The 25552-nt window shown below is 53.9% G+C and overlaps 1 protein-coding gene across 3 annotated transcripts; it reads left to right on the top strand.

Moving 5' to 3' along the window:
- Positions 1-1804: 1804 nt before the first annotated feature.
- WDR4 (WD repeat domain 4) lies at positions 1805-20671 on the top strand. 3 transcript variants are annotated; one of them, XM_069581742.1, is made up of 11 exons: positions 1805-2072; positions 3624-3689; positions 5265-5356; positions 9084-9240; positions 9771-9883; positions 11975-12035; positions 16500-16598; positions 17295-17359; positions 18132-18315; positions 19046-19115; positions 19721-20671. In XM_069581742.1, the coding sequence occupies exons 4-11, from the start codon at positions 9118-9120 to the stop codon at positions 19915-19917; spliced, it is 912 nt and encodes a 303-aa protein (XP_069437843.1). In that variant the 5' UTR covers positions 1805-2072; positions 3624-3689; positions 5265-5356; positions 9084-9117; the 3' UTR covers positions 19918-20671. The 3 variants fall into 3 exon arrangements, with proteins under 3 accessions (XP_069437843.1, XP_069437834.1, XP_069437851.1); XM_069581733.1 differs by having other exon boundaries at positions 1922-2072; positions 5265-5408; XM_069581750.1 differs by having other exon boundaries at positions 1930-2072; positions 5265-5408; positions 8952-9240.
- The last annotated feature ends 4881 nt before the right edge of the window (positions 20672-25552 follow it).

Genomic DNA, 25552 nt, shown 5'->3' with positions numbered 1-25552 from the left:
AGAAACACATGGTCCAAAAGGGCACAAGCTCCTTTTACCTTACTGCCTTTCAGGAAGACTGGCTTTCCTCAAGTGTTTTGCTTTGTCAACAACAGCCACCTTTAAGTCTGGGTGTCAATTCAAACTTGAATCAATCCAGATTTGAATTGGAATCAGTCATAGGTTTCTATGCCTCGTGCCTATCATAATTCCTTCACTTAATGCAGAAACAGCTGATCCTTTAAGACAACTGGGCTTCCCTGGTGGCTCAGTGGTAAAGAATCTGCCTGCAACGAAGGAGATGTGGGTTTGATCCCTGGGTCAGGAAGATCTCTGGAGAAGGAAATGGTAACCCGCTCCAGTATTCTTGCCTGGGAAGTCCCATGGACAGAGGAACCTCTCTGGCTTCAGTCCACGGCATCAGAAAGAGTCAGACACAACTTAGCAACTTAGCACACAGAAGACAATTAGTTGTTCCATTTATTTACTTAGCAAATATTGATCAAGCACTGACTTCATGCCAGATTTTGTGGTGCAAGCTGGTGCACTGGCAACCTGCCATTTGAGACAGCCTCAGTCCCTGCCTTCGTGGCATTTGTAGTCTAGAGACAAGATATTAAGCAGATTATCATAGGTGTAGTGCATATAAACAATGAAAGGCTTCCTTGATTAAGTGTGTTTCCCTGATGGCTCAGAAGTTAAAACACCAGATAATAAATGAAAGTAAAATAAAAACAACAACAACAAAAAAAGAAGTTAAAGCATCTGCCTTCAATGCGGGAGACCCGGGGTTTGATCCCTGGGTCGGGAAGATCCCCTGGAGAAGGAAATAGTAACCCACTCCAGTATTCTTGCCTGGAGAATCCCATGGGCAGAGGAGCCTTGCAGGCTACAGTTCACAGGGTCGCAGAGTCGGACACGACTGAGCCACTTCACTTCACTTCCACTGGAGTGAAACTGGGATTGACTAGGAGCGTAGAGATGGGGTGTGGAGAGAATGTTTCAGGTGAAAAGACTAGCATGTGCTAAGGTCCTGTGGTTGCTATTATCCCTGTGCCAACGAACCTGAACGACAGTCCTGTCTAGAGCACTGAGAATGAAGCCGACCGGGTAGGGAATGAGCCTGCAAGGTAGGTAGGAGCCAGACAGCATGCAGTCTCCTAGTCCAATATCAGGATTTGTTCTCTGTACCGAGAACAATGAGAAGCCACTTGTTGATCTTAAGCAGGAGGATGAGGTGATTGAAACTGTGCTCTGAAACGTCTCTCTCTAGCTTTAGTATGCAAAGTGGATCTGCGGGGATGGGGGTGGGGGCAAGCGCGGACGTGAGAACAGAGAGCAGAGGGGTTGCTCTGGTCTGTGTCGCGGCGGAGGCCATGGACACGGGGAGGAGGGGCGTCCAGGGGGATTCCGCGATCAGATGACCCATGTGGAAGATGGGGGTGGAGAGTCCCAAGAAAGCATCCAGCAAACTGGTGCTGGTGGTGCCACTCCGTGAGCATTAAAAACATTGGAAAAGAGCCCTATCTTGTGTTGAAAAATAGCAGTTCAGCAGTTTTGCTCTTCGGGTGTGTCTGGCTCAGCTCCCATCCGGCGGCTTCAGCTCTGCGCCCTCCTCAGACACCACGTTAGGGACCTAGATGCAAACTCAGACCCTCTCAGTTCTTGAAGGACCAAGTAGGTATCAGACCGGCCAGGTCGCCTAGCCACAGCGCGAGAAAGATCCAGAACTGACTCTCTGCAGTCTGGAGGAAGAAACGAACACTAAACAAGCAAGCGGATTCCCTTCGGACAAAACTAATCAGCAACCGACCCCCAAAGGCGCAAACGCCGAATTGCCGACTGAAGGGAGAGAACACCTTCTGCGCATGCCCGCCGCCGCCTCGCGCGCGGGGGCGATTCCGGACGACGTCACCTCGCGGCGTCTACGCCTGACGTCACTCTAGCGCCGGCCGGAAGAGGCGCTGGACGGCGCACGTGGGTGGAGGCGCGTTGGGCGGGCACATGGCGAGTTCTGTGGGGTTGGCTCTGTGCGGGCATGCGCTGGTGGTTCGGGGCGGCAGCCGGTTGCTGGCTACCTCCACTTCGAGCAGGTGAGGGGTCGTTCTGGAACAGAAGACCAGGTTGCGGACGTGCGCCAGGGCCTTGAGATTCCTGTTCTCCCGTCCCGCCAGGGCTGCACCTGCCTTGGGATGACCCTAGGGAGCCCCGCTGCTGCCTGTGAGCTCTCCGGTGCCACTTGAGCCCGGCTGCGTGCCTGCGCCGCGGAATGTCCACTCTCCGGGCCCTTCTCCCAACTCTTGCCCACGGCCCCGCGCCCTCAGTGGCTGGCCTGCGGCATTCTTTGCCGGTTCAGCTCCAGACACTTCCGGGCTCTGCGGGGTCCGGGGGACGCAGTTCTCTGGGGCGTGGGAGGAAGACAGCTCTTGGCCTCTCTTGGGGAGAGGGGTTTACTCCCGGGGACCACGTTTATCGTGCTCCTGCACTCGCTTCCCTCTTTGCGTCTCTGCCTGCTTCCTCATCCCAGCCCACATCCCTTGACCCCGCTTTGCTTGCCTTTCGGGGCGAGGGTCTTACCTGACACCTCCTTGCTGGAGAGTATCCCCAGAACCACAGCTGCTTTCTCCCTAGTGGCCCTTTATAAGGTCGTCCTTTTGCTTTCTCTAATTTCACGCCCCTTATCTTCCCGGAATTTTTATGTTGGTCGGCTAGTCTCGATCCAGGAACCTCTTGAATATTAGCAGTGGCCAGTTTCGGCCCCGTATTTCCTTTCCCAGGGTAGTTTTGATTCTCCCAAACTTGAGACAGTGTGTCTGTTAAATGTAAATGTGCGCTGTGTTCTTTGTTCAGAGTTTGGTTTCAGAGATTAAAAATGATGTTAAGTCTGGATTTCACAAATTTATTCACAAACCTGTTGTCTGTCTCAGGTTACTTTATTTTAGAGCCTTATGAAATCTAGCACATGATACAGTGAGAGATGGGAAAATTAGACTCCATCTGGTTGATTCAGTTCACACCTTTTGAGGGAACCTAGTGGCTGGCTGGCAAAGTTTCTGACTTGGACGTCTGCTGCTCATATGAGTACTGCAGTGCTCCATATGAGAAAAGAGTCTGGCTGCAGTCACTTTAAAGGCTGTAAATTTGTTTGGGATGTCTTTGTGCCAGGCATTGGAGCAGGGGGGCTTAGGGACTGGCAGGGAAAGTGGGTGGCTTCTATACTAGTAAGCACTTGGCGGGCACTGGAGCTTTTCTGGGGGCAGATAAGACATTTTGCTAAACAAGTACCCCAAGTTTTAAACTTGGGTGCATAAGGCTCACTGAAAACTGAGTAACATAGCCATCATGCGCTGATTTCCTAGTTGTTAAAGAATGGTATATTCCTGTTGGGTTTTTGTCCTCATTTATTTCACTTAACTGATTTTTATGGACAGGCCATGACAGTTATGTGTAGTAGATACAAATAAATTCAGCAAATTAAAGCTCCTTAGCCGTTCCCTGAAACATCTAATGGAGACAAGTTCTTGTGGAGAAAATCCTTACTGAGGATGCAAATATTTTTTTGATTCAGGTTTTTGTTTTTTTTTAAGTGAGCATTGTAATGAACAAAGTGCTTCATTTAGAATATTGCTGTTATTTTTCTTTAGTGATGACGACAGCCTCTTCATATATGATTGCAGTGCTGCAGAAAAGAAGTCACAAGAGCATAAAGGGTGAGATGGTGGGGAAGCCTCATTGGGCTGATAGTTTGAATAATGGGACTGTTTAGTCTAAGAAGTAAATTGTTGTTTCATTTGCTGAATTTTTCATTTCTGTTACCCAGCTGTGTGGATAAACCAGAGACCACCTCCAGAGAGAAATGTGCTATTGACCTTCAAACTAGGCATTAAGAATATGAAAATTTTAAAAAATACTTTAAATTAGTCAGTAATTAACTATTGTATTGGTACTTTGAAATCATAGGCAGTTTCTTTTTTTTTTTTAATTTTTATTTTTACTTTATTTTACTTTACAATACTGTATTGGTTTTGCCATACATTGACATGAATCCACCACGGGTGTACATACGTTCCCAAACAGGAACCCCCCTCCCACCTCCCTCCCCATAACATCTCTCTGGGTCATCACCGTGCACCAGCCCCTAATAGGCAGTTTCAAATGCATTGAAAGCAGGTGTATGAAATTAGCTAATTGAAAAAAGAAAAGTATAGTCTTTAAAATTTTTTTTTAATTGGAGCATAGTTGATTTATAACGTTGTGTTTCAGGTGTGCAACAAAGTGAATCAGTTATGCACATATATATAAATATATAAATTCTCCACTCGTTTTTAGATTCTTTTCTCATATAGGTCATCACAGAGTGTTGAGTAGCGTTCTCTATGCTATATAATAGGTCCTTATTAGTTATCTGTTTTATATATCAGTTCAGTTCAGTCGCTCAGTCATGTCTGACTCTTTGCGACTCCATGGACTGCAGCACACCAGGCCTCCCTGTCCATCACCAACTCCTGGAGTTTACCCAGAGTCATGTCCATCGAGTCGGTGATGCCATCCAGCCATTTCATCCTCTGTCATCCTCTTCTCCTCCTGCCCCCAATCCCTCCTAGCATCGGGGTCTTTTCCAGTGAGTCAACTCTTCGCATGAGGTGGCCAAAGTACTGGAGTTTCAGCTTCAGCATCAGTCCTTCTAATGAACACCCAGGGCTGATCTCCTCTAGTAGTGTATATATGTCAGTCCCAATCTCCCAGTATGTCTCTTTCTCACCCCTTTTCCCCTCTGGTGACCATAGGTTTGTTTGGTCATTCTGTATGGTGGTTTTCTTTAGAAAAATTGGACTTGGGACCCACTTTTTAAAAAAAAATATGATTTGATCTCTGCCTCTAGTTGTGGATTAATTCATGTCCTTGAGGGAATGGTCCATAGGATCTCTGAGGGTCTTTCCAGCTCAGCCCTTGGGATTCTCGTGTGTATGTTGAGAGACTTTGGTGTATTAGCTCTGCTACTGCTAAGTCGTTCCAGTCGTGTCCGACTCTGTGCGACCCCACAGACGGTAGCCCCCCAGGCTCCCCCGTCCCTGGGATTCTCCAGGCAAGAACACTGGAGCTCTACTCCTTAAAATTAGAGTGGTCTTGATCTTCTCCATGTCCCTCCATATGTCTTGTATCCACACTGCACGAACCTCTTTGCACTTCCTACATCTGATCACTTTATAATCATACAGGACCAGCCTGAATGGCACAGCTTCAGTTGCTCAGGTAAGGCCTGACCTGTCTCCTCTCTTTCTCAGGGAGGACGGACAGCCCGTGGATCAGGGGAGTGACACCGTTCTGGCGTCCACCTTCTCCAAGTCTGGCAGCTATTTTGTTTTAACTGATGACAGTAAGCGTCTGATTCTTTTCCGTACAAACCCATGGCAATGTCTGAGTGTCAGGTATGAAATGCTAACGTTGAACTGTTAATGATGTTGAACGCACAACTTACACTTGCATGCCAGTAACAGTCGTGAGAGCAGCCACAGTGTCAGTAGCTAACACGCCGTACCAGCCCTGTGGCAGGCGCTGTTTGGAGTGCTGGGCTGGTATTAGGTGATTTAAGTCTCATAGCAGGCCGGTGAGTGGGGTGGGAGCACTGTTCTCACCCACCCTCCCTGGCCAACGGTCACTCAGCTCAGCTGGGCCCCGTCCTGGTCTAACTACAGAGGCTGTGCTCTCGGCCATCCTGCTTCCAAACAGTGTTGTTTCTCCAGCCTTTGAGAGTGTTGGGTGCTTTGTGTAAGGTAAGGCACCTGGGCCACAGTTTTAACTTGGTGAGTTTAAGACGGTGCACTTCCTTGAGTCTCTGAAAGGCTGGGGCTCAGTGTTAATGGGAGAGGGTGTCACCTGCCTTTCCCTGGCAACAATTTCCTCACCATCTGTTTCTGCCCCTGGAACTTAGAGTCCCCCTAGATATCACCTCCTCTGAATCCGTGAGGCTACAGGCCCAGCCTCTCTATGGAAGAGGATGAGTCTTCACTACAGGGGCTGTGCCCAGTCTTTGAGCTCTTGACCCTTGGGTCCCTCTGTGGAACACTGACCACTTGGGGAGGTGTGGGGCCACGCACAGGGCCTGCTTCTCGAGTGCAAGTTGGAGGCGAGCTTGCGCTTGCTCTGTAGGCAGCAGTTCTGGACTTGCTAGAAGGCTAACGCATGAGGGAACTGTCCCTTCTGTGTGCGTCCGCGGGTAGCGACTCACTCTAGATGTGGGCCCAGGAACGTCCACGCAACCTGCCACAGTCCTGGGTCCTGATACCGGAGCTCCTACCCATCGAGAGGGTGAGCGTCTGGGCTCATGGGTGCCCTGGCTGTTCTACAAGAGTCTGAGGAGGGAGGGAGGAGAGGTGTGTGTGGCACTGGGCTTGTTAATGAGGGAGTTTAGGTGAGACTTCTTGAGCGCAGGGCAGCGCAGGGGTTCTTGGTCCCTGTGAGCACACCCAGGGCTCTCCCCGAGGGTGTAGGCTGAGGGGAAGTCCCATGTCTCGGGTTCTCTCCATGGGAGACCTGAATAACATGGGCTGTAGGCCTTAGTGGTGTCGGTACCTGGTGCTTTTCTTGTTTGTTTGCTTCTGTCTTTGAAGTTGATATCAGCAGAGTAACTTTATGTAGGAGGTGCTTGCAGTAGGTGGTTGAGAAGACAGGTGATGTAACTTTATGATGTTAAGGAACCAGATTACAAACTCCAGGGCCTCTGTCCTATTGATTGCTGAGTAAGGGGTGGGGTCAGGGGCAGGGCCAGGGTGAACTTCAGCTCTTTCCAAGCATTTCCCTGGAGCTCAGCGCCTTCCCTTTGTTACTGGTGAAGAAGCTTTTGGAGAAGGGGAGCAGGGTTAATTTTAACACCGTGGCGAGGACAGTCCCCCACCCCTCCATGTCCAGCAGACATCATCCTGGAGGGGGCGCTTTACCTTTGGAGCACAAGCCCCTTTGGGATCTGATGGGCCCCTCAGAACAGCACCCACCCTTGGTACATCTGACATCCAGTTCATCCACGTTTGACCAGCCAGGGCCTTTGCAGCTCAGAGCTGGCTCCAGTGGGCCTTTTCTCTGGCCCTGGCAAGGAAGAGGGGCCCAGGTTGCCTGGGGGGGGGGGGGCCCTGAGAAGAGGGTCCTGTGCTGTGAACCCAGTGACTCTGGAGGCAGGAGAAGCGCTGAGACTGCAGTCCTCCCAGAGACTGAAAACGGTGCCTCCAAGGTTCCTCCTGCCGGCCCACAGTCCTGTCTGATGACCTGTCCCCAACCTGCGAGCTGATGCCCTTGAACCTTAACTTCCAAACTCCCTCCGTGCAGCTCAGCTGCAACCTGGAATTCGTGTCAGGATGCGTTTAGCCTGAAAAGCTGGAAGCCCCTGGCTGGCGAAGGACCCGGAGGAGGTATGGCATCCCACGGCTGTGTGGATGTGGGGCTGCCATGGGGAGTGGACCCACTTTGGAGGGGTCACTTCCTCCCTGGGCGGACGAGCTTCTTGGGACCCAAGCCCATTATTGCTGGAGGCTGTCCTGGGCTGGTGCCCCCTAGGGTGGTGTGTCATGCCTCTCCCTCCAACCCCCACTGGGGCTGTGCCTGGGCTTCTTGAAGCTGCTTATCAGCTCTGCGGATTCTGATTAATCCTGCCTGGAGTCTAATTACTTTTTTCTGTCATTGTTTTCCCCCAAGTTGATTCCATTATGCCTCCTCGAGGGGCTGTGCTGGCACCGAGGAGCGGAGGTGGTCCAGCAACTGCCGAGCCCCTGGCAGCACCCCGGGCCAGGTGGGGCCTCCCGCTCAATTCTCAGTCCCCTCGTCCTTCTCCCAAGAGGCAGGCAGGGGTCTGATGGTCCCTGTGGGGGGAATGTAGTTCTTTTAAGCTTCAGTTTCTGTCTCAAGCTGACACTTGGTGTCCTAGCTGCTGTGAGCCGGGATAGATGCCAGCTGTTTTTCTTTTATTAAAAAATTTACTTGGCTGTGCTGGGTCTTCATTGCTGCATGCCGGCTTTCTCTAGTTTTGGTGAGCGGAGGCTACTCTCCTTTCAGTGTGTGAGCTTCTCACTGCAGGGGCGTTTATTGCTGCAGAGCATGAGTTCCAGAGGCATGTGGGCTTCAGCCAATTGGTGGTACTCAGGCTCAGTTGTTCTGAGACATGTGGGATCTTCCTGGATCGGGGATAGAACCCATGTCCCTTGGGTTGCAAGGCAGATTCTTAACCAGTGGACCACCAGGGAAGCCCGAATGTCAGCACTTTATGGGGAGAGTGAGTCCTTGGCAGCCCTCGGTGATGACAGAGCTGGGCCCGGCTCTTCTGTGATGAAGCCTCACGTGTAGATAGATGGCAGATGTTTCTGTGTGAAGCGGTGGCATGGCTCCTGTCTAGGGTAAGAAACCTCTCAGTAGAAACAATGGAAAATGACAGCAGGAAGAAATACCGTGACCCCCGGCCCAGGACGAGCAGTGGGCGGTCGGCCTGTGTCGGCACAGCTCTGGCTTTGCTCCCGTGTTGCTGAACCAGCTCGTGGGCATGACACACCTCATCCTTCGCGGACTGGGGGTTTGGATCTGTGATGCGCCCCCAGTGGAAGGTCGCGGGTGGCGATTCCCCCGCCAGCTCTTGGTGTTGGACCCTCCTGTCCTCAGGTGCTGTGCACAAGCAGTGCTTGAAGGATCCTGGTCCAGGCAGCAACGCCAGCAGTGGCTGGGTGGGATGCCAGAGGGCAGGGGCGTCCTCCATGGTTTGGATTGTGGCCCAGAGCACGTTTAGCATTTAGGAAGCTGGCCTTGTCACCTCCCACATGTACAAAGAGGCCAGAGAGCATTCTATCAGGACAGTCTTTAAACACGAGGCCAAGTGAGAGGGTTGGACACTTGGATACTCACCACCCAGATCTTACCATTAGTATATTTTGAGAAGAAACAGCATCATAAAAGTAGATTTGTCTGAGGCCCTGGCTCTGTTTCTGTCCTCACAGTTGCTGTATGGTTTTGGCACCGTTTTTGGTAACTGCCACGTGGCAGGAGCCGCTGGTCAGGTGGCTTGCAGGTCACCGGTGGCCCTCGTGCCGGCCCTTGTAGGCCGACCGCGGGCGTCTCTGGCCTTGTAGGACCGTGGTGAGGAGGTGCACGGCCCTGACCTTCATGGCCTCTGAGGAGAAGATCCTGGTGGCGGACAAGTCTGGCGATGTGTACTCCTTCTCCGTGCTGGAGCCGCACGGGGGCGGCAGCCTTGAACTTGGACACCTGTCGATGCTGCTGGATGTGGTGCGTGCGCAGTGGGTTCACTGGCTACAGTCAGGATGAGGGTGAGGAGCGGGCGGGTGTGGGCTCTGCCGTGGCAGGGGCAGCCCTGCAGAGCTGGGCGTAGGGGTGAGGGGGCAAGGTTTCGGAAGGTGAAGCGGGGTGAAGGAGGGCAGTCGAGTTAGGGGGCGGCTGGGTGGTCTAGTCGAGGTGCAGGGGTATGGGGAGAGCAGGTGTCCTACAGTCCCCCAGCCAGGAGCTGCCCCCCATCCCCCAGGCACGGAGAGGCCCATGAGGGCTGGGCTGCAGCGGGGTGGCGGCTGGGCTGGCATGGGGCCCTGTAGGGGGAGGGCAGGGGGCAGACCTGGTGACTGGCTAGACATGGGGACACACGAAGGAGAGAAAAGTGACCTGGTGGGAAGGCAGGAGTGGGCGAGGCCGGGCATCCAGATACAGCCGAGGCCCTTGGGGGACACCTGAGCTGAGGCCTGGGGAAGTAGGGCAGGAGCCGGCATGCTGACCACTGGGTCTGCCCTTTCTCACCTCGTGCACAGGCTGTGAGTCCCGACGACCGCTTTGTCCTCACCGCTGACCGGGACGAGAAGATCCGGGTGAGCTGGGCCGCAGCTCCGCACAGCATTGAGTCCTTCTGCCTGGGGCACACCGAGTGAGTCCCCCACCCCGCCCCCCGCAGAGGGAGGCTCTGGTTCTTGGCTGGGGAGGCTGGTAACTGGCCTTAGCACCTGGCCTGCCACCTGACGAGACCCTAGTTCAGCTCACCCCCTGGTACCAGGGCCTTTGGAACTTTCAGAACCTCCTTGACCATTCAGAACCTGTTTGCTGGAGCTTTTCTGGGTAGCAATCAGGTCTCGGTCCCCAGCTCGCCGTCACTGCAGGCTGTCTGACCTTGCTGCGTGCAGGAGGCCCTTCCCCTGATAGCCACCTGGTCAGTTAGGGTCACCCGTGGTTTCCACACGGCTTGGGGCTTGTTTCTGGAAGGCACATCCTTCCTCAGGGTCGATGGCCTGGCAGCCCCAGGCAGTGGCCCACGGTCAGTGGGGGTGGATGTCAGGGGGCGAGGAACACGCGTCAGTCATTTCCCTTGTCCAGGCAGGTGTCTTCTCGCCCCCGAGCGCCTGTTCAGGGAGTGGGCTTTGATGTCAACCTGTGGGAGGCATTTCTGCAGACTGTTGACCTTCTCGGGCACATGGCTGATGGCAGTCTGCGGGCAGGAACAGCAGTAGAGTTGACCCAAGCGTTGTAACGAGGTGGAGGAGGCACTGATGGGGTGCTTCGGTTCTGAGCTTGCTCCTGTCTCCTTTGTCTTGAATGGAGTGTAAATGTTGGCCTTGAAGAAGGTTGCTGCTTGCTGGGTTTGTGAGTGTATTCTGTCCTGTAGCCATCCTCAGAGCGGAGTCACTCCTATGACCTGCCACCCCCACCCCCCTCCCCTGCCCCCAGTCTCTGCTGTGCCCCGCCTGCCCCAGCGGGCACACTCTGCCTCAGGGCCTTTATCCTTGGTCTTCTCGCCTCTGGGCATGTTCTTCCTGTGGCTGGACCCCTCCTTCATTCCTCTGCTCTCTCAGGACCCCCACGTGAACGCCCCCCCGCCCCCTCTCCCCCACTGTTCTTTCTTCTCAGCCTTTGCGGTCACGTTCAGAGCCATGAGCCACCCAAGTGTGAGGTGAGGTGTGCCATTAGTGTGAACACGGGATTCCAAAGGCAGCGTGAAAGAACAGTGTAAAAACAGCTTGTCATTGATTTGTTACATTGGTGTAGGTGGAGATGATAACACTTTGGGAATGCTGAGTTAAGGCAAAAACCTAGTGTTAGAATTAACCTTAACCTGAGTCTATTTATTAAAAGTGGGGTTACTGGCAAAGGTAAGCTGCCCTTGGTGGCTCATGCTGGGGCTGGATGGGCCGTTCCGAGCCGGTGCTGACCCCCAGGGGCTCCTTCTGGCCTGGGCCTGTCTCTACCCAGCCCACCCAGCCCCGTGCCTCCTGGGAGTCGGGTCTTCATCAGGTCACGCCTTGCTGTCTGCAGCCCTTGGCACGGTGCCTGGCACGCAGTATGTGGGTGTTTCAGTGAGTAAATGACCAGTTGTTGCTCTTGGTCAAGGCCCTGGAAACTGCAGTTTCCACTCATTTCCTGTTGAGATGTTGAGGCGGTCCATACCCAATGTCATGGTCCCGCTGTTGCGATAAACACAGGCCAAGTTCAGCATGTACTTTTGTTCCATTTGGAGGGCCTTTGGGGAAGGCGGTCCTGGGGAGGAGGACTGGCCCAGGCCAGGGTGAGGCTCCAGGTGGCTGGGAGGGGGACTGGTGGATGTAGGGAGCCATGGGGGTCCCTCCTTGTCCGGGGGTCCCTGCGCGCCCGAGTGCTCGATCACGTTAGAGATGGGAACACAGCAGGCAGCTCGGCCCCTCCCGGGCTGGGGGCTGGTCTCGGGGGGAGTGGGCTGCTCGTGTGCGGCACAGTGGGTGCGACTGGATGGTGGTCAGCGGCGCCTCTCCCCCTCCACCCTGCTGGCATGTCACCCTGGCGTCTCGGACCCCACCGAAGTGTGTGCCCTGGGGCAGCTTCCGCGCAGGGCGGGCCCTCCGGGGCCTTCCTCGCGAGTGCGACCGGAGTGATACGCATGCTCCGCACACAGTCATGTTGCTCCTCGTGGATTCTCCTGGGCTCCGGGTCCAAGGATACAGGCTGGACAGAGTCTCAGCAGCCCAGCTCACCCTCTGCTTCTCCCCTGTAGGTTCGTGAGCCGCATCTTCGTGGTGCCCAACCACCCCGAGCTGCTCTTGTCGTCCTCCGGAGTAAGTGCTCCGCTCCCCCCGTGTACCCCCGGTGGCTGGGTGGGGGCGTGCGTGCCCCCGGGTGGGGTGGGCCCGCTGTGAGCAGCCTGTCTTTGGCTCCTGGCTGTGGTGTGAGGTTGGCGTGTGCTTTTCTTGAGTGGCCGTCCACTAGGTGGCGCTTGTGGCTCCCTGTAGAGCTGACTGGCTCGCTCCCTGCTTCAGGCTGTGTGCACGTGTGTGTGCGCTGCGCTGGAACAGCAGTGCGTGGATTCGGGTCTGAGGGGGCCTTACAGCTCCGTGATCTCAGTTAAAGGGTTTGATAGACGGTCCTTTCTGAATCCTAGAAGGACCTGGTTCTCTCCCAGTGCCAGGGCACTTGGCCCTTCTCCCTGACCCTTCTGTGGTGTGTGAGCACGTGGAGAATGCCGTGCACTTGGCCGTGGGGGAAGTGTGGTCAGTGAGGACGGCTGCCCGGACCCGGGAGCTGGGGCCTGAAGGCTTAACTGTTGGGTGACAGAGGGCACCTTCCTCTCTGGATCGCTAAGCAGCGCTTGGCTGAGGTGCAGGTCTGAGTCTTCCTTTCTCTTCAGAAGCTCTGCCACAGCCTTTCCTCTTTGCCTCTCCACCCCTTTAGCGTTTTCTGCACCGCGGGGGCCTGGGGAGGACTGGGGGGCCTCGTGGACCCCCGACGGGCAGGCCTTCTGGGCGGCGACCACCTCCTGTTTCCTTCTCCACACGTGGTTCCTCTCGGTTTTTACTTTTCTGTTCTCTTGTCCTGTTCTTGAAAGCTACGCGTGGTCCTGTGAGAGTAAAGAGGAAAATAAAGGAGCTGGAGTTCCCAGTGGTAGCCAGCTTCTGGGGGTTTTGCTGTAAGCCTCTTATAATAAAGGAAAGTGCTCACAGGCACAGAGAAGTGTACTGACCGCGTTTGGTCTGGCTGCTCAGCTTTACCGCGTCCAGCATCGTGCTTCTACTGCTTTGCAGAGAAACGCGGAGTTCTGGCATTCGCCCTCCCGGGGGCCCGCCCCACCTCCCCACTGGGCACCCCGGCCCAGGAGTGGTGTGTGTGGTGTGTGCCCTGTGTGCCGTGAACTGCAGTTGCTCTGTTTACGTGAAAAGCCAGACAGTACTCTCAGGCTTAGAATGGAAGCCAACACTGCCCCCCTCTTCCCCCGCCGAGGCCAGCCCCGGGGGGCCTCAGCTGTGCCCTTTGGGTTGGTGCTTCCCGGCTGCACAGGAAACAAGCGCACGTCGTGGGGCAGGTTTCTGAAAGTGTGGGGAGGGCCAGGAGCCTGGCTGGCGGGAGGTGCCCTCTGCGCGCTCTCAGTGGTCAGGCGGGTGGATGGATCTCTGCCCAGTGTTTGCCTGCAGGTCAGGTGGTCGAGCTCCAGGGTTTTCTCTCTCCAGTGTCCAGTTTGCTTGGTTTTCGCCCAGCTGCTTGTTTTCTGAAGTCCGAGGCCGTTGAGTCTGGGTCCCTTGTGTGGGGTCTGATCAACCTTCTCTCTGGACGCGTTTGGGGGCCTTCTCACCCCACAGTGTGAAGAACGAAGGAGTGGGGTGAGGGGGTCTCACAGGGGCCCCTGAAAATGGCTGCACAGTCCATGGCCCTTTTCCTTCTGAATCTCAGGTCTGCACACCGGGGGTTTTGGGTTCTTGCCTCTGGAGGCGCCCTCACCCCACTTTTCCTGGAACCTGTATCAGGCGGGCGCTGGCCCTGTCGTCTCATCCCCTCCTTTTACGTTTCTTTCTGTGTGTTCCCGCTCCCTGTTCTACTCTGTCTTCCTGTGGGAGTGTTAGTTTCTGCTCTCGTCCTTGGAGCATTCTTTCTTCACAGCCCCGTTCTTGCATCCTGCGTGCAGACCTTTGCACTCCCTGAGGTGGGGTGACGTGTGGGGTTTTTAAGGGATTTTCCTGTGTGTGTCCCCCAACCCCGCCACCGGTGTGTTTTGCTCGATACCTGGTGCCCGGGTGTCAGAGTTCGGCACCAGGCCTCGTTGGAGGCCACCGTTCACCTGGCTCCATCTCACTCACCATCTGGCCCTTCTCCATAGAGGTCTGATTCGGTGTCCTGCCATCTTATGATGAGTGTTGTAGCAGATAATTCTTAACATTACCCTCTCTTTTTTACTTTATTGAGGTAATAGTTTATAACACCTAAGTTTCACGTGCACAATGTTGTATTTTGACTTCTGCATGCTCTACAGCGTGCTCACACCGGCAGTTCAGTTCCCATGCGTCGCAGTACAATCCAGTCGACCCCCTTCACTCACCGTGCCGTCCCCTCTGGTCTCCACTGCTCTGTTGGTTGTATCTGTGTGTGTGTGTGTGTTTGGTTTATTTTTTATATCCCACTGAATGAGTGAAATCATATGGCATTTGTCTTTCTCCACCAGACTTATTTTACTTGACACGATGCCCTCTAGGTCTATCCGTGGTTTTGTTGCAAATGGCAAGATTTCATTCCTTTTCTATGGCTGGGTGATGTTCGTGCGTGTGTGCGTGTGTGCGCCACTTTGGTCTGTTGACGGGCCCTGAGCTTCCGTGCCTTGGCTTTTGTGAATAACGCAGCAGTGAACCTAAGGGCGCGTATATCTTTTCAAAGGAGTGTTTGTTTTCTCCTCAGGAGTGAAGTCGCTGGGTCATTTGGTAGCTCTAATTTCTCGAGAGACCTCCATAGTGTTTTCCACAGTGGCTGCCCGAGTGTACGTTCCTGCCGTCGGTGTACGGGGGTCCCTGCTCTCTACATCTTCACCAACATTTGACATTTGTTGTCTTTTCGACGGCAGCCCTCCTGGCAGACATGGGGTGCTTTGATCAGCATTTCCCTTATGACTGGGGATGTTGGGTGTCTTTTCCTGTGCATGTTGGCCATTCGTATGTCTTTATTTAGACAAATGTCTGTTTGTGTCCTCTTCCCATCTTTAAAGGTTGAAAGGTTGTTGTTGAGTTGTATGAGTTCCTGGTCGACTTTGGACATAAACCGCTCACCAGATGAATGATTTGCAAATATCTCCTCCTGTTTGTTCGGTGGTGGTTCTGTTGGTCGTTTCTTTTGCTGTGCAGAAGCTTTTTTGACGTTGTTTCATTTATTTTTACTTCTGTTTCCTTTACCTGAGGAATTTTACTTGGGAAGATCTTGCTGAGACCAGTGTCAGAGAGCATACTGCCTGTGTTTTCTTATGGCAGCGGGTCTTACATTCGCCTTTAATCCATCTTAGGTTCGTTTTTCTGCACAGTGTGAGATTGTGGTGTGGTTTTATCCTTTTGTGCATGCCTGTTTTCTCCACACTGTTTACTGAAGAGACTGTCCTTTCTCTGTTTGTTCTTCACTTCTTTGTTCATATGTGCCTGGGTTTGTTTCTGAGCTTTCAGTTCTGTCCCATTGATACGTGTGCCTGCCTTTCTGCCGTTACTGTACTGTTTTGATCATTGTAGTTTTACAGTGTAGCTCAAAATCAGGGAGTGTGACACCCTTTCCCTTTATTATTCTTCCTCAAGATTACTTTGGCTCTTCAGGTCTTTTGTGATTTTCGTACACATTTTAGGATTTGTTGTTGTTTAATGTCTGTGGAAAATGTCATTGGCATTTTGATAGGGATTGGATTAAATCTTCAGTTGTTTTAGTTAATGATGGACATTTTAACAGTGTTAACTCTTCTAGTCCATGAGCACAAATATCTTTCCATTTATTCCTGTCTTTGGTTTCTTTCAGCAATGTCTTAACGAGTACAGGCCTTATACCTTCCTGGTTAAATTTGTTCTTGGGTGTTTTATTCTTGATACAATTGTGTGTGGGGTTGTTTTCTTAATTTTTCTTTTACTTTGTTGTTTCTGTATAGAAACTCAACAGAGTTTTGAGCATTGATTTTGTGCCCTGAAACTTTATTCATTTATTATTTCTGGTGGTTTTTTGCTGGAGTCTTTAGGGTTCTTTCTTTCGAGTTGGATTCTTTTTTTTTTTCTTATCTGATTCTCTGGCTAGGGCTTCCAGTATTGTGGTGACTAGAAATGGGCATGCTTGTCTTGTTCCTGGTAAACCTTTCTTTTGCATTTATGTTATTTTTGGAGCTCACATCAGGCTGTACCAGTTGACAGTCTCATGGGTAACAAATGGACGCCCTCTTTGCACCCATTCCTGAGCAGTAACATGGACAGTTCTCGGTGCTCATGAGCCTCATGTGTTTCTCCCTGTGCAGATGCATGCTCATTGATGGAACCATGTGTGTGCACCGCAGTCTCAGCCTGAGGGCAGCAGGCCTCGTCTGCGACCCCCAGCACGACAGGGTGTCTTGTGTCCTTGCCCATTTAGCTGTGTGGGGCCCCCCTGTGTTCTTACTGGTCTGTGTGATGCTTTGCACAGTTGTCAGTAAGCAAAAAGCCTTTAACGGGGAGAGGTGTGCTGGCCGCTGCCTCCATGTTATCGTTGCCACGACCTGGTGAAGCCTGGATGCCCCACAGGGTGCTAACCGTCCCTGGTGTCTGCAGGACCGCACCCTGAGGCTCTGGGAGTACCGAAGTGGCCGCGAGTTACACTGTTGTCCCCTGACCAGCCTGCAGGATCCCACGGAGCCCTGGAGTGACAAGGTAACGTTTGTCTTGGGGCCTCTCCAGCTGCTGGGATCCTGTGGGAAAAATTCCTTTTACGTTGGAGAAGTTTCTTGCTGCCAGTGCAGACTCCCCCTTGGGTTTCTGCTGCCACGGTGCCCCCATTGGAGCCGTGGCAAACAGAGGCCTGTGTGTTCTGCTGCCCTCTTCACATCCGTGCCCTCCTCAACCTCCTGACACCCCCAGATGGTGAGGAGAGGCAGGGCGCAGAGGGGACTAGAGCGAGCGGTTCCTGATGCTGGGCCTGGCTGTACCTGCATGAGCCCAGGGCCACCCCGACCCTGCTCTGAGAGCTGTGTGTGGCCCTACCATGTCCCTGCCGCTCCTCCTGGCTCTGACCCCAGGTGCTTCCTCTGCAGGACCTGTGGATGCTCATATGCATACTGTCCGTGGTTATGGTCCTCTCTTTTCTTCCCTGTGTGCTCTCTGCCCTCCTTTTTGACCAATTCCTTTGACCTTGGAGATGCTGCACAGGCTCCGTGAGGCCCTTGTGTCAGAGTTGCCTGTGAATTGTGCCCTCCCTGGGGTCTGGAGAGTCCTGCAGGGTCTTCTCTTGCTGTGGTGGACCACACACGGGGACTGTCTGTCCTGCAGTGATGCCCAAAGTTAGAGCAGGGCGGCTGGAGTCCAGTCCTGGCCAGCTGATGTCACTGAGGCTGCTGCTTTTCCTTCCAGAGGTTTGCCGTGTCCAGGATCACTTACTGGAGCCAGGAGGACTGTGTGGCGCTCTCGTGTGACGGGTGAGCCCACGTGGACATGGGGTTGCTCCTGGTTCCTGCAGGCCCATGAGGGTGGGAGGAGGCTGGGGGACGAGAAAGGGGTCTCTGGTTCTGCCTCGCCCTGCAGTGACCTCGACTGTCTGAGCCCTGCTGCTGCAGCAGGGGCAGGTTCCTTCCTGTATGCCAGCATCTCACTCACTGCTGGTACCCGCCAACGTGAAGGCAGCCCTGGCCTCCGGCTGGCCTATTGTGCAGGTGGAACCCTGGCTAACGGTCAGCTGTGGTAGCATCCACCCCAGTCGGGCCCAGCTCAGCACAGGAGACCCCAGGGGCTGCAGTGCAGACAGGGTGGCCGTGGGGAGCACGATTGCCCAGCTGTGCCCTCCTGAGCATCGTCCACGTGCTGGGAAGGGGGTTGGGGGGCCTCCCACATTCTCACCTGTCCTGATGAGCACCCTGGGATCAGCATCTGAGCTCATGTTAGAAAGGAAGATGCAGGATTAGAGGGTGAAATGCTGCCTGAGCTGGGGGTCGGGGGCTGAGCTCACCGCCCAGGGTCCATGCATTGCTCAGTGGGTGGAGCGTCTGTCTCCTCTGCGTGGTTTCGTCCTGGCCGTGTAATTAGCTGTTCCAGGACTTAGGGACGGGAACCTTGGTGAGGTCACAGCTCCTGGGGGCCGGGACGCAGGAGTAGCTGGGTGCTCGGGGAGTCATGAGGTGGCAGCTGAGACATTGGTGGGCCGAACGCCCCTTGGGCCACGGGCACTGTCCTCACCGTCCCCTCTCCTGACAGGCTGCCCGTGGTCTACATCTTCCAGCTGGATGCTGCCCAGCGACAGCTGGTTCCAGGGCAGCTGCTGACTTTCCAGCACCGGGTGTGGGATGCCGCCTTCGAGGAGGGCAACGGGCTGTGGGTCCTGCAAGACTGCCGGGAGGATCCTCTTGTGCTCTACAGGCCCGTGGGTGGCCAGTGGCAGGTAAGAGGGCTGGACCCTGCTATGCCCCAAGCTGGAAGAGGGGAGATGGCTGCATCCCCTTTCAGCCTGATCACGTCCATTCCAGAGGCTATGTCCCAGGGTGGGGGCAGGGAGCTGGGGTGCCTGCTGGGTTCTCCAGTGTCCCGTGTCTACACTGGTGTTTTGGGGGCTGTTGGTACCCTTTCCCTGTGACTGTCCTGTCTCTTTAGGAGAAGAGCCCACAGCTGGGGGTCCTGGGTGGGTACCTTTCACTCTTGGAGCCTTAGCACAGTCTTGCACCTTGGGTCCACTGGATGCTGAGGGGCCCTGTCCTCGCAGGTGTCCTGGGTGGGCCTGTGTGTCACCTCCCGCCTGGCCTGTGGCTCACCAGGCGCCATGGTAAGGGGCAGGGGACGCTCGCAGAGCTCTCTGCACACTTGCCTGTCCTTGTCGAGTGCTCAGGGCCGCCCAGCAGCTCGTTTAGGTGTTTTTATCTGAACAGTAGGGGTGAGCTAGTACCCCTGGCCTGTGCCTGCCCGGTTCCAGGCACCTTTAGAGTCACCCGTGATGAGCCGGCAGTGCGCGTCCCCGGCTCTGTGTGACGAGCTGCGGTCACTGCTGTGCTGGACGGGCTGGGTGGACAGCCTTGCTGCCTCCTGGGGGTGTGGAGGGCAGGGCTTTCCCGTGCCTGTGCAGCAGCCTGGGGGTTTCTGTCCTCTCTCTGATAAAAGTTTTCTGTTCATCTCCTCAGTCTGTTCCTGAAAGTGCCGAGTTGAAGAGGGTCTGTGCTCACGTTCGCGTGAACTGGGCCATGTTGGAAGGTGAGCAGTCATCCTCGGCCTGCTTTTCCAGGGTCACGTTCTGCTGTGACCACAGCAGGTCCGAGAGCGCAGTACCCAGCAGGGGTCCACTTCTTGGGATGAGGACGAGGGGCCTGTGGGATGTGTGTCCCTTGCAGGGCAGGTGAGCACTGTGAGGCAGGGCTGATCAGTCCCCTTAGAGACGTGCTGCCGTGGTCTCAGGTTAACCTCAGTGGGGCCTACATCCGGGCCACTTGGTTGGCAGGGTTCAGGTCCCTGCAGGCTGCTGAACGAGGGCCGCGTGTCTCCCTTTTCCTTTGGCCAGAGGACATCCCTGGTCGGCTGCCAACAAGATGCAGCCACAGCCCCTGCACCTGGTCACCCAGGGATCCTGTGTCCTGTGATAAGCAAGTCCTTGGTGTAGCCAGGCGTGGCCGTCAGGAGGTGGGCGTTCTAGGGGCAGTGCCCGAGGACGCCCCAAGGTCCACGAGACCTGGGTGGTCGCCGAGTTCATTCCTTGCTACAGGAGGGTCCACCAGGTCCCCCTTAGAGGCAGAGCCCCGAGTCCCTGTCTGCACTCACGCCTGGCGTCGTCCCTGGCACCCAGTTTCATCCCTCCCACGCAGGCTGTGCTGGCGTGGACAGTGGCTTTAGCAGCCTCTACAAGGCCACCTGTGACAACATGACCACTTACCTGAAGAAGAAGGAAGAGCGGCTGCAGCAGCAGCTGGAGAAGAAGCGGCGCCAGGCCCTACCGTCCGGGCCCAACGGGCCAACCAAGAAGATGAGGGCAGGGGAGTCGGCGCGGGGCTGCTCGTCCTAGCGTTCGGGGTGCCCCTCGGGGAGGCACGGTGCTGCCCTCTCCCTTCGCTCCTGCAGCTCCCTGACTTGGGCTGGGTGGTGGCGAGGTCCATCCCGGCTCAGCGGACCCCTGGGGCCGTGCCGGGCAGCTGGACGGGACCATGGGCTCTATAACTTTCTGTCCCCAAAGCTGTGCCGCAGGTCAGTGTCACTGGAGACGCTGCACGAGAGTAGTAAGTATACTCTTCACCTCCCTTCCCCTTGGAGGGTGATCACCTGTGGGCCTGGCGCTCGTCCTTCCTGCTCATCCCGCAGCGCAGCGGGCTTCCTGTCAGGAGCCTGGAGGCTGACGTCTTTGCAGCAGCGCGGTGGATACCCACGCTGTTCTCTGCTTGCCCTTCTGGATGGTCTGCTGTGCTGTCCGGCAGGCGGCCGTGTGCCCCATAGGCTGTTAGCCCAAGAGGAGTAAATACTGGCTCCCAGTGCTCAGGCTCCGTGGAGCGAGGAGAGCTCGTCGCCAGCATTGGTGGAGACAGGCCTGTTCACGGACGTGTAAGAACTGGGGAGCCCCGGCTGGACACTCACTCACTCCGCAGGGAGGTGACTGGTGATGTGTATGTTTGAGTTTGATCTGCACTTTGTACACGTGCAGCAGAGCAGGAAAGCCAGCTGTGTGCTAATTCCTGATCAATAAAGATGAGTTTTTCTACAGCTTCTGGAAAATTGAGCAGCAACACCTGAAACTGATTTCAAAATATATTGAGCAGAACCATGTACGATGAGTGTGCTCTTTGTGATTGAAACGTTTACCTTTTGGTTTGAAGAAAGACGTTTTTGTGGTGTGGGGGGTGTTTCATGTATCAAAACCTGAAAGGCATCAGATTGTTCCTTAGTGCCTTGTTTTAATTTAAACGCTGATCTGGAAACAATACTGTTTGTAAATCTCTCAGGGTTGCTTCCCACAGGGGACATCAGGGACCGCCCCCTGCCCTGCCCCGCAGTGCATGCACACACGTGCACACACTCACTCACCCTGTACCCCCCAGTCCCCCATCTGACTTGGGCAGGGTAGTCGGTTGGCGGAGAGAGGGTGTACCTGCAGGGGTGGTGGGGTGCCGTGGCTGTGGTCCTGATACGGAGTGTTCATTCCTGATATGCTCTGAATTCTTGGTTTTAGGAGAAATTTGTTTGTTCTTGTTGGTGTCTTTATTTTTGACCATGCTGCTTTTGGGATCTTCGTTCCCTGACCAGGGATTGAACCTGAGACCTCAGCAGTGAAGCTCAGGATCCTAACCACTGGGCTGCTGGCAAGTCTCTCTTGCTGTCTTGGGCTAAGACGGGGCCAGCAGACTGGCCTGCAGGCCACACCCTGCCCGCTGCCCAGTTTCCTGTGGTCTGGGAGGTAAGCATAGTTGTTAGGTTTTTAAATGGTTGAAAAAAATCAAAAGAAAAATGTTTCAATCTGTGGGCGTCCATCAGTAAAATCTTATCGGGCCGCAACCACGCCTGCTCGATTAGGGGTGCTCAGCGCCGGCTCCAGGGCTGCAGCAGCCAAGTTGGGAGGTTGCCTGCACAGTCTGAAATACTTAGGTTCCGGCCCTTCACAGAGAGGTTGTCTGTCCCCTTAAGGTCCCTGTTAAATTTGTGCTGTGTTATCGGTGAGCTGGTTGAGTTCACCATGTTCCTTGTGGTCCCTGAGGACCAATAGGTGGTGGCGTGGGCCTCTCTGAAACCCCGGGTGCCCCAGCCCCGGAGGTGTCTGAGGCTGGTCTCTTGCAGGGAGGCTCAGATGTGCGCCAGCAGCCTGCTGGGAGAGCAGGGCACGGGTGGGAGGGGCTACGGAAACTTGAGTTTCCCAGGACTGTTGTAAAGGTACTTGATGTTCTTATCAGAGCTGTACACACATACCTTTGTATTTAAAGTGTTTTTTTTTTTTTTTTTGTAGACAATGTCTTCTTATCCTCCAAATACTGAATTTCAGTGCAAGTCCAACTGAGCCACATTTGTGATTTAGAAGTTTATCTGTTTAAACACTGATAAAATTAAATTTGAGAATAGAGTCCATTTAATCAAATTCAGCGGAAATAGTGTTTCCACATATACTCTTTATAAAAAACCTATTTATGAGCAATTATACATTCTACTTTTAATCCTAATTGTTAAAAACCTAATGGGTACATTACATAGGGCTTCTGTTTCAGAAAGCCTTAGGTAGCCCAGATAAACTGCGTGAATGACTTGCTCTGCCCTTCCCACACCCCAGTTCCCTCTCTTAAGCCTCAGGTTAGACAGTCAAGAGTGAACCCTCGAAACCCTAGGCACCTTCAACCCCAATAAAGGCAGCACCCCAGGCCTATGTGTTTGCATGCTGGTCTCCTTTTGGCCTCGTTTGGTGGCCCACATGTATGCTCCAGGACTGCGAATAACAAACCTTGTTCCTCAGAATTCCCCATTGTTTTTTATTTTCTTTGGCCATGCTGTGTGGCCTGTGGTATCTTAGTTCCTAGACCAGGTATTGAACCTGGGCCCTTGGCAGTGAAAACTTGGACTCCTAACCACTGGCCCACAGGGGAATTCCCTCTCTGATGGCTTTTGCTGAAGTGCATCCAGGGACCGCAGAAGGGCTGGTCCAGCCACAGCATTGGCCCTGGTGGGGGTCTGGGAGTTGGTCTGAGTAATTCGGGTTATACGAAGCATGCGTGCAGTTATGTAAGCAAGCTCCGTACCACCTTCCAGAGTGGCTGTGTCATTTTACATCCTGTGAGTGCACGGTTGACCTGGTTTCTGCATCCTCATCAGCATTTGGTGTTGTCACAGTTTTATCTTGAGTGAGTCTTGAGAGCTCCTTATTGTTCCTTGTAGATACGATCTGCAGACTTATTCTCCCAGCGTGCGATTCCTCTTTTCATCCTTTGAACATGGGGTGCGTCGCACAGCAAACACAGTTCCTATTGATGGGATCCGGTTTATCCGGTTTTTCCTTTGATGGACTTTTGGTGTCCAGAACCCTTTCCCCTGGCCCCAGCCCCTAAGGATTTTCTCCTATCGTGTTTATAGAAGTTTCATAGTTTGATGTTTTACGCTTCAGCCTATGGTCCATTGTGAGTGACTTTGTATGTAAGGTGTGAGGTCATGGTCTCTGACTGTGAACATGCGCCTGCCCCAGCACCCCTTGTTGGAAAAGCCGTGAACTCCTCTGGTGAACTGCTGTGTGACCTTCACTGTGGAAGGGTGTTTTCATGGGATGTAGTTCTGGGTGGACATCTTAGTCCTTTGTGTTTCTTTGGAGATGGCCCTGCCTCAGCTCTGTGGTACCTGTTTTCCTTTGTGCTGGTGGCCTCGGTGTCCATGTACAAAGTTTGTGCCTGGCTTCATGCCCTGGCAGGGGGTGGGGGCACTGCAGGAGGATGGGGCTGCTGGAGCCCAGAGTCCGTCCTTCCTGGGCTCTGATGTGCCTGCCAGAAGCACAGGTTGCTCTGACACCCCATTGTGGTTGCCAGTGAGCGTCCACAGCACCCAAGCTGGAAGTGTCCTGGCATGTGCCCAGTACCATGCCCAGCTCCCAGGGAGTCTTTCTCCCCCTGCCCGAGTGAGGTGCTGAAACCCTGGCAGGGGCTGTCTGCTCACCAGCCCTGGCCTCCAGAACCTTGGCAGCTCCATCAGCAGGCGCATCACAGCTGAGCCCCTGCAAATGAGGTCTGAATTCCTCTGCCCCGCTGCCTCCTTGCAGGATGTTGCCATCCCCCAAGGACCATGATGCCACGCTTCTCCCAGCTCGTTCCTATTTGGACCCTCTGCCTCAGGCCTCCCGTTCCCCCATTTTTTAAAGTTCATTACACTTCAGTGCCTGCTTAGGCAGCACGTGTACTAAAGTCCTTAGTGGGCAGTCTTCTGTAACTGTGTGTGATTCCTTATATTGGATTTTCCTCCTGTTACTGTGTGGTTTCTATTTCTTGACTGATACCCCTTCTTTCCCCCACTGGATGCAATGCAACTTCCTTTCCTAGCTTCTGAAGTTCTCTTCATCATTGGTATTCTGTAACTTGAACATGATGTGCTTGGCAGGGGAGGTGTATGTTTACCCTGTTGAGTGTTTGTTGAGTTTCTTAGATCTGTGGATTTATCATTTTTTAAAATCAAATTAGGAAGTTCCCAAGTATTGTTTCTTCAAATATCTTTTTTCCCTTCCTCTGCTCTGCTTGCCTCCTGCAACTTCAGTAATGGTATTTCAGACCTTCTGGCGTGGGCGCCAGGCCAGCGAGGCCGTGTGGCCTCCCTCCCGCCTTTTTCCGTGTGTGCTTCATTGTGGATGATTTCCGTTTCTCCCCTTCAGCTCCCTGATCTCTTCTGTGGCGTCTAAGCTGCTGTCCACCTGAGCTGAGTGGTTTCCGTATCAGATTTTGTATTCTTCATCTCTGTAATCTTGATTGAATGCTTTTAAAAAATACCTTCCATTTCTCTTATCATACTCTAAAAAAATATCCTCAGACATGCGGTGCATAGTTAGAACGACTGTCTTTTGATTCCATCTTGTCTGTCATTCCCCGTCTTCCTGCTGACTGACTTCCTGTTCATGGCGTCTGTTTCCCTGCTACTGCGCATGTGCAGGAAGTTGTTCATTGGGCGCCTGATACTGTCGTGTTTTCATGGTTGGACGCTGAGCTTTATCGTCTTCCTTTAAAGGATGTTTCTCTCCTGGCCATCAGTTAAGGTCCTGCGGATGAAGCTGATCCTTTTGGGGTCTGTTTCTGAGCCCACTGGGGAGGGTCTGGAGCAGCCCTTAGAGGGAGAGTGTCCCGCCTCTTCTGAGGTCTATCCTCCGGGGCATCCCTGTTTAACGCTGTGTTCATGAAGTTTCTCCACGCCGGGCTGGCCGGAGGGGCCTCAACTGACTCTGGGTCTGCGAATTGTTCTGTCCTTAGAAGTGCTTATGTGAGCCTCAAGGACATCACCCACGTGTGAGCAGGTTGGTGTTGGAGCGCAGACACCAGAGGGACACCCCTCCCGCCCCCGGCAACTTTTCTCTACCCTGGGCATCTCCTCTTCTGCAGCACCCTGCCCCCAGCTCAGCTGCCCCGCTTCCGAATTCCCCTCCACCTGAATCTGCCCTCCCTTTGCTGCTGTGGCTGGAGAATTACTTTGGGCACAAAGTCTCCAGGCCTCCAGGGCCTCAGGCCACCAGGACCAGGCTCCCAGTCAGTCCTGGGGGAGGGTATCTGGACCTTCATGCTCCTCGGGGTCTGCAGTCGGGTCACATTTATCTTGTGATGAGGGAGGCCTCTCATCTCTGACCTGCCCATGAAGGTCCTGTGCCCAGTTGAGAGGCAGTGTTTCCTGGGGGAGAGAGATGACCTGAAAGACATCTTTCTAGCCTTTTCTCTCTTATGTGAATTGTGCCTGTTTTCCAGTTTGACTTCCAGCTTTCTAGATGCTTTCTTTTTAATATGGCCTTTTTTTGGTAGTCAGATTTATCAATCTTTTTAAGGTTTCTGGGTATCATACTGTATTTGGTTTGTTGTTTAGTTACTGAGTCCTGTCTGACTCTTTGGGGACCCCATGGACTGTAGCCCACCAGGCTCCTCTCTCCATGGGGTTCTCCAGGCAAGAATACTGGATTTGGGTTGCCATTTCCTTCTCCTGGGGTTCTTTCTGACCCA

The sequence above is a fragment of the Ovis canadensis genome, chromosome 1 (assembly GCF_042477335.2).
Source record: "Ovis canadensis isolate MfBH-ARS-UI-01 breed Bighorn chromosome 1, ARS-UI_OviCan_v2, whole genome shotgun sequence".
Classification (NCBI taxonomy): domain Eukaryota; kingdom Metazoa; phylum Chordata; class Mammalia; order Artiodactyla; family Bovidae; genus Ovis; species Ovis canadensis.
Note: the sequence above shows the minus strand (reverse complement) of the source record. Positions and strands in the feature narration are given on the sequence as shown.

Excerpts from the sequence above, each read along its gene's own strand:
- WDR4 (XM_069581733.1), top strand. The coding sequence starts at position 1,984 with ATGGCGAGTTCTGTGGGGTTGGCTCTGTGCGGGCATGCGCTGGTGGTT. Across the intron at positions 16,599-17,294 it reads CGGAGCCCTGGAGTGACAAG|AGGTTTGCCGTGTCCAGGAT; the intron begins GTAACGTTTGTC and ends TTTTCCTTCCAG. Across the intron at positions 17,360-18,131 it reads GTGGCGCTCTCGTGTGACGG|GCTGCCCGTGGTCTACATCT; the intron begins GTGAGCCCACGT and ends CTCTCCTGACAG.